Raw genomic sequence first — 14661 nt, 5'->3', positions numbered from 1 at the left:
TTTGCATGATTTACAGTTAAAAACTCCTTATTTATCTCATACTGGTCCTTTATGCAGCCCCTCAGTTCAGTCTTTGTCTGAAACAGGCCGTTTAGCTCCTGTCTCTTTAAGCTCCCTTTTGACTGAGGTTACATGAAAAAACATTAGTAGTCAGATTTCACTTCTTTTTCTTGTTATATACTCAAAATGTCAGTCTTGCAAATACATCCATACATGTCCAAGAAAAAATCAGATCTGAAATATGACAGTAGACAACGTGAACAACCGCCAACGTTCTCCTCAAGTTTTGTAACTTTGACTACGTTTAACATCCAACATTATAACAATATGAACATAAAAGAAAATCACTAAAAGCATGTTATTTTCCCCTTTAATGAAGGTTCTTATAGACACAATTTACCCTTCAAGCTATCAAACAAAGTCTCTTCTATGTAAATACATCGTCTCATGTGGTTTGTGTCTGAGAAGCTCAAATTATCAGAAGCATCTGAAGCATCTAAAATAAAACACAGAACAACATACGCTGAGAAAATGTCTGTTTTAAAAATAGGTGATGCATATGCGGTAACACTGTGGTTTTGAAAACCTTTTTAGCTTGTGAGAAAGTCTACCAGCAGCCACTGCAAGCATGAACACGTAATGTAGAGACGTGACAGCAAACACTTGACTTGATCAAACATAAAGGTGAATTAAGAAGAAAGTAAAAAAATAAAAATCTTTTTGATTGCTTTTTAAAATGTATCTTTGTAGCTAACAGAATTTCCCAGCCCCAAAGCATGATGGGATGTTTTCTGCTTCATTATCGTAATGACCAAACTAGCTGCCAGCATACTCTACTGATCACGTACCAGCGTGTTTCTCTCATATGTGACTATCAGTTATTTTTGTGTAACTCTGAGTTTCCCACAGTGAAGTAGTCCCACCAGCAGCAGCAGCAAAGGCACCATCACAATGGTGAACACAGTCCTTAAGAGCAGGAGAACATAGAAGGAGTGATCTGAGGAGGGACACGTCTCTCTGTCAAGAGCTGCAAAGACAAGAGAACAAATCTGCTGTAACACCATGGTAACAAGTTGTGCGTAAGGAGCGTTACTCTGGGTTGGTGTTCTGCTTTTAGTACCATTAGTAAATGAAATAATAAGAAAAACTCAAAAATGAATAATTGAACTATTCTCACATAACATCTGTACAGAATTCAGTCATGCTTAAAGAAATTGTTTTTTAAAAAATACACATTTGATCTAATTTTAGGTATTTTACAATGTTTTACCTCTGACAGTCAGTCGGCTCTCTGGTGATTCTCCAACATCAGAGATGTTACACTTGTAGAATCCTTCATCAGACTTGGAAACACTGTGGATGGTGATTTCTCCTGTAGAGCTGCTTCTCATGAAGAGGCCATTTTTATAGAAATCAGCTGTGAGATGGGAAGAAGTCGTCTTGTATCTACAGCGCAGAGTCACATTGTCTCCCTCCATCGCAGGGATGACAGGACTCTCCAGGATCACAGAACCTGAAAGAACTGAAAAAGAAGGGTTTTATATCTTCTGCTGAACTTTTATGAACCAGACTTGTTTGCTCGACTTGTGGGAGTTAGATGGGAAGATTGATATCAGTTTAATCTCTGTGAAAATAATGATTTTTTTTGTTTGTTTGTTTTTTTGTAGTATCAACATCTGTTTTTATATAATCCCCAAAAACAATCTAATGTAAGTGCTGCAAAGACAAGAGAACAAATCTGCTGTAACCATGCTAACAGTATGTAACACATTGTCCCTTAGGGCTTAAAAAAAACATCAGTAAAAAATATAAGAATGAATAGTTGAACTATTCATGAACTGCAGCCATCTAAAAGTAAATCATTTTAATCTAGTTGTAGTTTTAAACAGTTTGTTACCTCTGACAGTCAGTCGGCTCTCTGGTGATTCTCCAACATCAGAGATGCTACACTTGTAGAGTCCTTCATCAGACTTGGAAACACTGTGGATGGTGATTTCTCCTGTAGAGCTGCTTCTCATGAAGAGGCCATTCTTATAGAAATCAGCTGTGAGGCAGGAAGACGTCGTCTTGTTTCTGCAGTGCAGAGTCACACAGTCTCCCTCCATCACAGGGATGACAGGACTCTCCAGGATCACAGAGCCAACTGAAAAACAAGGGTTTTATATCTGTTGTTGAAAGAATACTTGGAAATTTTATGGAATATACTTGTTTACTTGCTTTGTGAGTTTTCATGGGGAAGACTGATATCAGTTCAATCTCTACAAAAACTTACTGTTCAATTTGTATCTCAACATTTCTTTCATTGACTATCCACAAGATGGATTTAATGTAATGACTTTATAGTGACTTAAACATACCAGTGATAGTGATGTTAACACGGTTGCTTTTCTTCCCTTCTTTAGTCTCACACCAGTACTCTCCACTGTCTGCTGGATAGGCTTTCTCAATGGTGTAAGATACTGTTGAGGTGCTCGAAATATCACATGCTGAAATAAATCCCTCAGTATTCCTGATCCCTCTCAACTGACTCGAATCATTGAGACCCTCACAGTGGAAAGACACAGACTCGTATTGAAAGAGTTGCAGTTTGGTTGGAATGATACGAAAAGCTGCATCTGAGAGAGAAAGAGACAGATTGACATAAAACTGAAAAATCCATTATACAAAAATATGATTTCTATCATAGAAACAAACATGAACTATTCACAAAATACAAAGCCTTATTCTATTCAAGCTTACATTAAATCATCATGACAGAGGCAGAAGTTTAAACAATTTAAACCTCTGAGTTAATTTCTACTTACCACTGTTCTGAACATCCACACTTAGAAGAATGAATATAGCTGGACAACAATGGGAAGAAAACTGTATATCAGACAAAGATGCATTTACATATCAGAAAATATAAGGCTTAAAAAGAAGAAACAGAAAACTGACACTCAGTACTCACAGAGTCTGATGCAGAAAGCTGTGACCTCCATGCTGTCTTGCTGCTGTCTGAGCACCAAACAGAAATGCAGCTGAATGTAGTGTACGTGACAACTTCCTCTTCCTGTGCAGGTCTTCCTGCCAGACTCATACTGGCGTCCATACTTAAGTCTTGCCCTATAAGACACAGCGTGCCCCAGAAGTGTCCCTCTGTTTGCTGAAGAGGTTGTAAACTTAATTTATGATATTTGAAATTGGATGGCTTTAGAAAAAGTTAAATTCTGTTTTCACAATACATGTTTTTATTTAGACTTAGTAATATAACAAAAGTCACTTTGCTTTATACTTTTCTTCATATTTAACTCTGCCTGCTCTGGCTGGTACTTGTTGCCTTTGTTGGTTAGTTTTAGCCATGAGGAGTGAGACTGGTTAGTGTTAGGATAAGAATATCAGGATAAGCCAATCAGAGGCATAGCAGCCTAGGTCATGACCTGCCATCCTAGAAAAAAAATGGACATGCTGACAGTGATAATGCTAATGTGGTACAGTAGCAGGCACACTGTATGTTCACCCTTTATAATTATATTATGTTAAGTATAAAGTCTGTTTTGAGTTTGTTCTGCTATTTTGGGACAGACAATCTATATTTCTTAAAGAAGACACACATTTCCATATTTATATTCTGGGGCTCTACTGGAATATCTTTGCATGATTTACAGTTAAAAACTCCTTATTTATCTCATACTGGTCCTTTATGCAGCCCCTCAGTTCAGCCTCTGTCTGAAACAGGCCGTTTTAGCTCCTGTCTCTTTAAGACCCCTTTTGACTGAGGTTACATGAAAAAACATTAGTAGTCAGATTTCACTTCTTTTTCTTGTTATTTACTCAAAATGTCAGTCTTGCAAATACATCCATACATATCTGAGAAAAAATCAGATCTGAAATATGACAGTAGACAACGTGAACAACCGCCAACGTTCTCCTCAAGTTTTTTAACTTTGACTACGTTTAACATCCAACATTATAACAATATGAACATAACAGAAAATCACTAAAAGCATGTTATTTTCCCCTTTAATGAAGGTTCTTATAGACACAATTTACCCTTCAAGCTATCAAACAAAGTCTCTTCTATATAAATACATCGTCTCATGTGGTTTGTGTCTGAGAAGCTCAAATTATCAGAAGCATATGATGCATCTAAAATAAAACACAGAACAACATACGCTGAGAAAATGTCTGTTTTAAAAATAGGTGATGCATATGCGGTAACTCTGTGGTTTTGAAAACCTTTTTAGCTTGTGAGAAAGTCTACCAGCAGCCACTGCAAGCATGAACACGTAATGTAGAGACGTGACAGCAAACACTTGACTTGATCAAACATAAAGGTGAATTAAGAAGCTGAAGAAAAGTAAAAAAATAAAAATCTTTTTGATTGCTTTTTAAAATGTATCTTTGTAGCTAACAGAATTTACCAGACCCAAAGCATGATGGGATGTTTTCTGCTTCATTATCGTAATGACCAAACTAGCTGCCAGCATACTCTGTACTGATCACGTACCAGCGTGTTTCTCTCATATGTGACTATCAGTTATTTTTGTGTAACTCTGAGTTTCCCACAGTGAAGTAGTCCCACCAGCAGCAGCAGCAAAGGCACCATCACAATGGTGAACACAGTCCTTAAGAGCAGGAGAACATAGAAGGAGTGATCTGAGGAGGGACACGTCTCTCTGTCAAGAGCTGCAAAGACAAGAGAACAAATCTGCTGTAACACCATGGTAACAAGTTGTGCGTAAGGAGCGTTACTCTGGGTTGGTGTTCTGCTTTTAGTACCATTAGTAAATGAAATAATAAGAAAAACTCAAAAATGAATAATTGAACTATTCTCACATAACATCTGTACAGAATTCAGTCATGCTTAAAGATATTGTTTTTTAAAAAATACACATTTGATCTAATTTTAGGTATTTTACAATGTTTTACCTCTGACAGTCAGTCGGCTCTCTGGTGATTCTCCAACATCAGAGATGTTACACTTGTAGAATCCTTCATCAGACTTTGAAATACTGTGGATGGTGATTTCTCCTGTAGAGCTGCTTCTCATGAAGAGGCCATTTTTATAGAAATCAGCTTTCTCACGGGAAGAAGTCGTCTTGTATCTACAGCGCAGAGTCACATTGTCTCCCTCCATCGCAGGGATGACAGGACTCTCCAGGATCACAGAACCTGAAAGAACTGAAAAACAAGGGTTTTATATCTTCTGCTGAACTTTTATGAACCAGACTTGTTTGCTCACCTTGTGGGAGTTAGATGAGAAGATTGATATCAGTTTAATCTCTGTGAAAATAATGATTTTTTTTGTTTGTTTGTTTTTTTGTAGTATCAACATCTGTTTTTATATAATCCCCAAAAACAATCTAATGTAAGTGCTGCAAAGACAAGAGAACAAATCTGCTGTAACCATGTTAACAGTATGTAACACATTGTCCCTTAGGGCTTAAAAAAACATCAGTAAATAATATAAGAATGAATAGTTGAACTATTCATGAACTGCAGCCATCTAAAAGTAAATCATTTTAATCTAGTTGTAGCTTTAAACAGTTTGTTACCTCTGACAGTCAGTCGGCTCTCTGGTGATTCTCCAACATCAGAGGTGTTACACTTGTAGAGTCCTTCATCAGACTTGGAAACACTGTGGATGGTGATTTCTCCTGTAGAGCTGCTTCTCATGAAGAGGCCATTCTTATAGAAATCAGCTGTGAGGTGGGAAGAAGTCGTCTTGTTTCTGCAGTGCAGAGTCACACAATCTCCTTCCATCACAGGGATGACAGGACTCTCCAGGATCACTGAGCCAACTGAAAAACAAGGGTTTTATATCTGTTGTTGAAAGAATACTTGGAAATTTTGTGGAATATACTTGTTTACTTGCTTTGTGAGTTTTCGATCAGTTCAATCTCTACAAAAACTTACTGTTCGATCTGTATCTCAGCATTTCTTTCATTGACTATCCACAAGATGGATTTAATGTAATGACTTTATAGTGACTTAAACATACCAGTGATAGTGATGTTAACACGGTTGCTTTTCTTCCCTTCTTTAGTCTCACACCAGTACTCTCCACTGTCTGCTGGATAGGCTTTCTGAATGGTGCAAGATACTGTTGAGATGCTCGTAATATTACATGCTGAAATAAATCCCTCAGTATTCCTGATCCCTCTCAACTGACTCGAATCATTGAGACCCTCACAGTGGAAAGACACAGACTCGTATTGAAAGAGCTGCAGTTTGGTTGGAATGATACGAAAAGCTGCATCTGATAGAGAAAGAGACAGATTGACATAAAACTGAAAAATCCATTATACAAAAATATGATTTCTATCATAGAAACAAACATGAACTATTCACAAAATACAAAGCCTTATTCTATTCAAGCTTACATTAAATCATCATGACAGAGGCAGAAGTTTAAACAATTTAAACCTCTGAATTAATTTCTACTTACCACTGTTCTGAACATCCACACTTAGAAGAATGAATATAGCTGGACAAAAAGAGGAAGAAAACTGTATATCAGACAAAGATGCATTTATATATCAGAAAATATAAGGCTTAAAAAGAAGAAACAGAAAACTGAGACTCAGTACTCACACAGTCTGATACAGAAAGCTGTGACCTCCATGCTGTCTTGCTGCTGTCTGAGCATCAGACAGAAATGCAGCTGAACATAGTGTACATGACAACTTCCTCTTCCTGTGCAGGTCTTCCTGCCAGACTCATACTTGGTTTCTTCCAGCTAGAAAGCGATATAATAGATGGGTTTCTGAGCGACGTCATCAGTGAGATGTGTGCACAGGCACGGGGCAGAAAGCTAACCAGAATGACAGAGAGTTTAAGAGAAGCTCAACATGTGAAGTTTTTGGGCTATAAACTGCCCAAATCTCAGAAGTAATGGATGGAAAACATTCATTATCACAAGATGGTAACCTCCCAGTCAGTTCACAGTGCAGAATTAGCTGTTGGCTTCAGAGACGTGGACAGAGTCCTGGATTTTATGAAGGAGGTGAAGATTTTACTCTGAAACTGCAGGAAGAAACACTTGTTTTAAGGTCAGACATCACACCCATGTTTAGAGAATTGCTCCCTTTCTTTTGGTGAGTTGAAGGCTGTGTTATAATTTTAAGTTTATTGTCAGTTTTCTGGAAAACGTCGCCATGGTAGGTCAAGGCTGCTGCGTAAAGAACTGCAATAGTAAGTCACACTATTGTTCAGGGAGAAAACTGGACGATGGAATACATTTTTTCATCTTTCCTACATGGAAAAAACATGAAGGGAAACATGTTGAGCAGGTGATGAGAAGACACTGGACGGCATGGGTAGCTGCAGTAAGAAGGAAAGCCACTATGTTTAACAACATTACTATATCAATGAGAGTGTGTTCTCTGCATTTTCAGTCACATGAGTTCTCTGGTCTCTTACTTTGACCTAAATTGTACAATATTTTCAATTTTTATTTCTTCAAAAATACACCTGCTCTCATTATTTCTTTATGTTAAGTGTAAACAAAAATTTGTGTGTGTGTGTGTGTGTGTGTGTGTGTGTGTGTGTGTGTGTGTAAAACTCAGACTGTATAAATATAATGGATGTAGCCACCATGATGTCACCCATTGGTTTGTGGGCTTGTGTTCTGAAGCTTTGAGTTTGGCATTCTGACGGCTCTATCTTGGATATTTGGAGCCAGAAGTGACTATATTAGTGACCATATTTGGATGAGAGGGTGGAGCTGACCCTAAGGATGAAGAAATGGGACTGATATGGTCCCTCCCACCATTGTTTCTGATGCTGTGGAACTAGAGTGACCTCTCCAGGGTGCAAGCCTGGGCAAGCATATGGAGATCCTGGGATCCCCAGTTGTCAGAATCCCCTTCTTAGCTTCACTGTTGAAGTCCAAAGTAAAGCAGGGTGATTTATCTGGCATCAGCTCGGCTGCAGGAGCTGGAGGTTAGCGATGGCGTCCAGCCACCTCAGGGGCTCCACTCTAGATTTCTGTCTAGGTTTACTCCCGTAGTCTTTCCTTCTCCTGAAGATATCCACAAGGCAGTGGAGCCATCCTGCATGGCCTACCCCATCCAGCCACTGGACCTCCTCCACTCTAGCCATTGGCTGTCTGATACAGCTCATCCACAAACAAACAAAAATGTGAAACAAAGAAAACATAACCTAAGACGCTGGATGAGGCATGAGAGTAATAACATGTAAATCTTAAAAAAACAGCTCATGTAATGTCAGCTTTATAGCACTTTCTTAGAACAAGGGACAAAACTAGACATCATCTGCTGCAGGGGCATCCTCAAGTCTGACTTCTTTTGAAGTTTTTTAACTTTTCTGTTCAGGTCCATGACACAGACACCATCGTGTTTTCTGTTTCTTTACACACTGTTTTTTACATCTGTTATTGGCCTTCCTTATGTTGTTTTGATGTATTTCTCTTAGAGGTTTTGTTGCTCACTGATGCTCGGGGGATTGTTTGAGTGAAGTGTTGTTGAGCTCTGGGATGGAAACCGCTATGAAAAAATTGTGCTTTCTGTAGGTGTGCCCCCCAAAACTCTTGTTTGGTTCCATTTGCAGAACAATGTTTCAGTGTCCAAACCACAAAATCACAGTAACTACTGTCTGTCACAAATATTTGTGTTTGGACTTGTTTGTAATGTTGGTGACCGTGTTTCAATTGTACCTCACCATCAACAAGGTCTAGGCAGAAGTTGCTCCCTTTGGCTAAACATGCTTCTTTGATGTTTCTGTACTTGGAAGGACACTTAATTTCAATGCAACCTGTCCCACATGTTGGGCCTCAACCATGGGGTCACACAAAGAAAGGCCTACATGTAACTTCTGAGGCCTGGCCACGAGGTGCCTCTTTTCCTTTGTTCCCCCTGAGACAAAGGAACAGTGCCACATGGCCAGAGCCAAAGCTCCCCAGAGGCCAGACGACCAAGACATGCGGGATGTCGTCGCTGCGCTCCTCTGCCTCTCCATAGAGGAACAGGAGAATCTCAACAGCTATATTATTAGCAACTGTGATTGTTTGTTACAGGAAATAGTTGAGCACGCCTACTACTCTTCCAGTCTCAATGTTATGGTGCCCTGTGTGAGGCTCCTGTGATATCAGCCCTTTTTGCAATATTTATTTACAATAATCAATATTAAAACTTCTCCAGTCCAAACACACAGCAAATTCACCTCACTATGCCATCTGGTGATGCTCCTACTTGAGGGAAGGCTGGGTTTATGAAAAACCCACATGTTTCAGCCTCTTGGCTGTTGTATTGTCCCTTGTTTTGTTTCGATAATCCTTGCCTCTTCTTCATGTTATGATGCCCCAAGTTATGCCCAAAGTGACATCAGCCGTGGTACATTAGCTGTCCTTAGGATAGCAAACCTTTTTGACAGTTGAAAGAGCTGGTGACCTAATATCAGACTTCTGCTGTTTCCATGTGCTCTTTTCAATCTACTCAGCCTGATTCTCTGAAACATCAGCTTTTTTTCTTTTTGCTGTTCCAAAATTGAGAATTCACATCCATCAAGCCTGGTGTCACGTAGGCAGAGAAGGGATTTGAGATACGGGATCTCTAAACTCCTCACAGTAATGTGGCAGCACACTCAGTATAGCAGATTTGCCACCTGCTTTATGGAGATCAGCGTAAAGTCGTGTTAGACGTGTGTTGGTGATGGTGAGTGGTGACTTCCTGGCACAAGACCTAAAACCAGGCCTGTTTTCAGTCTTACCATCCAGAAGACAGTTAATTGATTTTCACGTGGCAACAACAGATGAGTGATCAATGTTATGGCCCACATCAGCTTGAACTTTGTTTACATTACTCATGCGGGGACAAGTATTAACATCACCTTTGTTAATATAAAATCCTCGTTTGATCAGGGGCACCACTTCCCATTATTAGTCTAATTTTAACTGTGGCGGGAAGAAACAAAGAAACAGCTTTATCAATCTCAAGTCTGATGTAGTGTGTTACGATGCAGTGATCTAATTCTCTGCTCTAAATTGAACCACAGACAACAACATGCAAATAAATATATATTTATTGAACTAAATGATGAACAGTCAATAAGTGAAATGTCAATGCAAACAGATAAATGAATAATCAACCAGTATAAATGTTCAAAATGGCATATTAGAAGATATGAATGACTGATGGTGAAAAGTTAATGATAACGTAATTAACAGAGAATTAATTAAAGCTGAGGTAATTTAACTGACCAACTTCTCTAAGAGATTAACTAGAGAGTTCAATTCAAATGACACCAATTCTTAATCAGGTAGATGGAGAGCAGGAATAGCGTTGTTTAGCCTACTTTGTGTGGCATTGTCCTCAGATGACTTGGCAAGAGACTCAGCTATTGTCTGAAGTGTCAGGTCAGAAAATCAGCTGTTCTGCAGCAGGGTTTCCCAGTGGAGTTCTGCTCTTGAACATTGTAGGAGTCTTTAAGAACCAGTGTTGTTATGACAGTTTCTTCAGGTGATTCCCTGAATCACCACAGGGTTCACCGTTACAAAGAAGGATAAAGGCTGATTTTTGTGGTTGTTTCTGATACACAGCTTTGAAGAGGTCTTGATCCGTAGAGAGTGCGTCATTTTAATTGAAGTCTCTGACTGACTCAAAAAATAATCTCGCCAGCCGAGTGAAACTATACTTCAAGGTACCAAGCCTGAAATAATTTCAACATAAAATTTGTTTGACTGAAGTAACAATACTGCACATAGCTTAAAGAAAAAAAACTTAACTTGATCACATGATAGAAAAGAAAAAGTACGGAGAAAATTAAAATGGTGGAGGTCTTCAGGACGTGATGTACTTCTCCTTGGAGATGTAAAGGAAAAAGCAGAAGTAGCCAGTACGCTGTTTTAATTAAGGCTGGCGCTAAGATGGGCGTGTGTGGGTGGAGATAGATATCCTCCCGCGCAAAACGGAAAATCCTTTATCTAAAAGAAAACACGTGATCTTCTCTGAGTTGGTGAAATTTCAACTGGAACATTTCACGATGTTCATCCACATTTAAACATGAATTGGCTATGCAACCATTAACAGGGCCTCACACAAAGTTAACAATCATGAGTGCAGCTTAATTAAAACATACTATATTTATTTAACAAATTTACTCTTCCTACTAGCTGACATACTTTATAAATACTAGTGTTTATTCTTTGCTTATCCAAGTAATCCTTAATACATATCACATTCCTATTAAGGTATATATAGTTCAATGGCAATTTAATAGATCATAATAAGAAAAAATTATACATCATATAAACATTCAACCTCACTGAAAGTTGTCCACTGGATGCCACTGTGGTTCCATTACTATGTAACAATTAAAGCTAGACATCTCTATCTCATCTATACTTCATCGTAGAAAGATGGACCAGTTTGACAGGCATTACTTTGTGACTAATAATATATAGACTACAAGATGGTTATATACTTAAAACACTGAATCGAACTTCTGGCTTTAAGGAACACAGAAACTCAAACTAAGGCTTAACTGAATTTACGACAGGTCTGGACTTTCTTTATCTGAAGTCACACCAGGGTGAAAGCAACAGGGGAGGATGTGCTTTGGAATGTGAGTGTGTGTGTATGAATGAGATTAGGAGGTGAAAGGAGAACATATAATGTAGGTGGAGTTGTCCAGACTCATCAAACAAATTGATGAGGTTTTACTATGATTAACACTCTCTCTGCATTTGTCCAAGGAAAGGGTCCTTTAATCTGGTAACCTCTGAAACTTGGGTTTATAATGAATGTGGCAGTTCTTAGTGTCATAAATTTCACTTGTGATTGTCCCACACAGTTTGGGGAGAGTCTGGAGGTGAGGAGATGGTTCTGTGAGGAGTCAAAACTGACACGTTAATGTGAAGACAGGGTTCTCAGTTTACCTGAAGGCATTTCCAGTCCAAGTCGAATATACATCCATGTCTTCGAGGTTAGAAGTTATTGTTGATTGAGCCTGGACCTTCTTTGGGCTCTTCTAGGAGATTGCACACAAAGATTAACTGATTCTCCTACACTCAGTAGGATCCAGTATGCAGGTTTATCTGAGTCCTCATTTCCCTGCACCGAAGTTGCTTCCACTTTGAAAAGCAGGGCTCCAACGTGAGTACCTCTGTGAGTATGACTGTGCTATCGCAGTTAGCTGGCTTGTGAATTAGCAGAGTTTGCACCCAGCATTGCAAAACTGTTCATGGCTTCTAGGGATTTATAACTTTTGAACTCATGCACAGTGTATGCACTCAGTCCAAAAAAGAGATAATTTATAATGTCCAGTTAGGTGAGAGGAGGTGGTGCATCAGGGTCTGTAATCTACTCTTGGGCTGCCAAGTCATATGGATCTATGTTGTTCAAATACCGTTGCTTTGCATTGAGATTAATTTTCTCCCGGTAGGGTCCCTATTCTGTCTCTGTTCCCTTCTCCATCAGATTTAACAGATTTAACCTTTTACATTTTCAGCCGTAGTGCTCTGACAGCACCGTGTTGTAAGATCGCGATCATCCAAAAATATGTGGAAATAGCAGGATTTTCACAAATAATTTACAAATGTTATGAACGTCTGTTCTAAGCAGCAGCCAAACAATATGAATTATATGCATAACTTTATTGTGTCATGTGAACCTTACTTTGTTTTCATGATAACATTTCTTTATTGTCTCCATGCTAATGTTATTTAATTGTTTTCACTCTAACATTACTTTATTGTTTTCATGCTAACGATATAAAGTGGGGGAGCTTTTGTGCTTTAACCTGTACTGCTGGTTGATGGTTTTGCAGACATTCTGTTAATTTTTCACCTGTAGCGCTAACTTTGTATAGTCTGTGTTACTGTTATCACTGCTTTAACATGTGTGTCATATGTTAGTTAGCCAGAGATGATAGATGTATGTAAAAGGTTGTGTGGTGATTTTTTTTTTTCTTTTTCCAAATTCAAGGAAGAGTGATTTTTTCTAAATACTGTAAATGTTCATATATAAGCTATTGTGACATTGTGGCTACATATTTTCTGCCTCCCTGCAGTGCGTGCATACATGATTAGTAAAAAGGAAAGCTGTCTATTGCAGCAGAGCCAGTACAGCCACTCAGCTGCGGCTGTGGAATTCATGTTGAATCGTTAACCGCAGTGTGAGGTATGAATAACCAATGTCAGCTCACACCATAAAATAGTCAGACTTGGATAAATTTGTAAATTATTTGGAGCTTGAGAATTTTCCTGTTTAAAGTGACTTTAGCATTCGTAGTTTTAACTGTAACCCACAAGTCATTAACATTAGCGTGAGCTTGTTGTCCTTTGCTATTATTAGTAATGCTAGCTAAATTAATGTTTTTGTGAAATTTGAGCCACTGAAAAATCTTACAAAACAGAGGATGGACTTCAGGAAACAGTCAAGAGCTAAATAGTGTGAGTAAAAACATTATCTACATGTTTGTGAACTTTCTTTACTTAAGCTAAGATACACTGCTGCAACCCAGTATCACAGCAGTTCATGAAATAGTCATGAAATTAAAACTATAGATTTGTGTACATGGACAAGAATTATCCATTTTTTCCGTGACAATCAGTACAATTTTCAAACTATTTATGTTGTTGGAATGTCATTGTTTTTTTTAACTATAACCACTACAATGCTCAATATTTAATCACAAAATTTTATCCTTGTTTTTATTTCTTTATTTTTAATTTTATCAGTCTACATCAGTCCGGTGTAGTCTAGTGGATGGACTGGAGGACCTGCCGCCCCGAAGTATGCTATTTTCCTAACTGTCACTGTTTTTTTTTCAATGATATCTTTTGTTCTTTTCTTTTATCTCTTTTATTCTTTTGATAACATTTCTCAGCACAAGAAAGTGTCCTTGATAACTCAAAAATACGATAGCCTTATGTTTCTGAGATTTCTTTTTGTCCATTTTTCATAGCATAAGGCTACGGAAGTGCACTGTGTTGTGGCGGACTTTGCCCGTTCATGTTCATGTTAAAAGTAGCCAATGTGTCAAATAACAAGGTAAACATATGTGGAAGTAATGCCTCTGCGCAAATAGCACTGGCTTCAGACTGCTCTGAACTCTAAATTTCCAACAATTTTTTCTACTTTCAGATCAAACTGACATCAGCTTGTGACAGATTTCTTTACATGGTCATCTGCTCCATGCACAGCCTGTGAGTTCACTACTCCACTCTGCTAACATTATGGTGTTTTTCAATTGTTTTGAGGCTAGTCACACTGAGCCATGACTCCATTACACAGCACAGCAAATTAAAATGAGTAGTTTACCTGTTGGTTGTTTGCAGGTCTTCATAAAACATCTCACTGTGGCTGTTTCTGCTTGTACTATTCCTCCCTGCATTATTTCTAATAATGCAGATCTGCAGTCGTCCTTTATTTGTAATAATGCAGGGAGATAGCTCAAATATCTCCATATGTTGTTGTTTTGATTGGTTTTTAGTGCAGCGAAAGAAGCTCCACTAATTCAGTGAGGAACATGTTTCATTTCCTATAAAGTTTTCACAATAAGAGTATCCTGTTATTTAATCATTTAAAAGCTTTTAATTTGAAGCAGAAAAGCAGGAAATATTTGTTTGCATAGGCAGTACAGTTACACAACTCTTATATGTAAAGCTGGCCAATCAGAACAGAGTGGACTCATCGGGAGGGAGGCCTTAAAGAGTCA

General features: G+C 38.4%; 1 protein-coding gene across 1 annotated transcript; it reads right to left on the bottom strand.

The window, feature by feature from the left end:
- Nucleotides 1-699: 699 nt before the first annotated feature.
- Nucleotides 700-6687, bottom strand: LOC121889636 (Fc receptor-like protein 5). The gene is made up of 8 exons (XM_042401757.1): nt 6577-6687; nt 6431-6469; nt 5984-6241; nt 5538-5783; nt 4912-5163; nt 1898-2143; nt 1271-1522; nt 700-1027 (listed from the first exon to the last, which is right to left on the bottom strand). Exons 1-8 carry the CDS (start codon nt 6629-6631, stop codon nt 879-881), a joined length of 1497 nt encoding a protein of 498 aa, XP_042257691.1. The 5' UTR covers nt 6632-6687; the 3' UTR covers nt 700-878.
- Between the last annotated feature and the right edge of the window lie 7974 nt (nt 6688-14661).

Source organism: Thunnus maccoyii, chromosome 22 (genome assembly GCF_910596095.1).
Source record: "Thunnus maccoyii chromosome 22, fThuMac1.1, whole genome shotgun sequence".
NCBI classification, from domain to species: domain Eukaryota; kingdom Metazoa; phylum Chordata; class Actinopteri; order Scombriformes; family Scombridae; genus Thunnus; species Thunnus maccoyii.
This window is presented reverse-complemented; position numbering and strand designations above follow the sequence as displayed.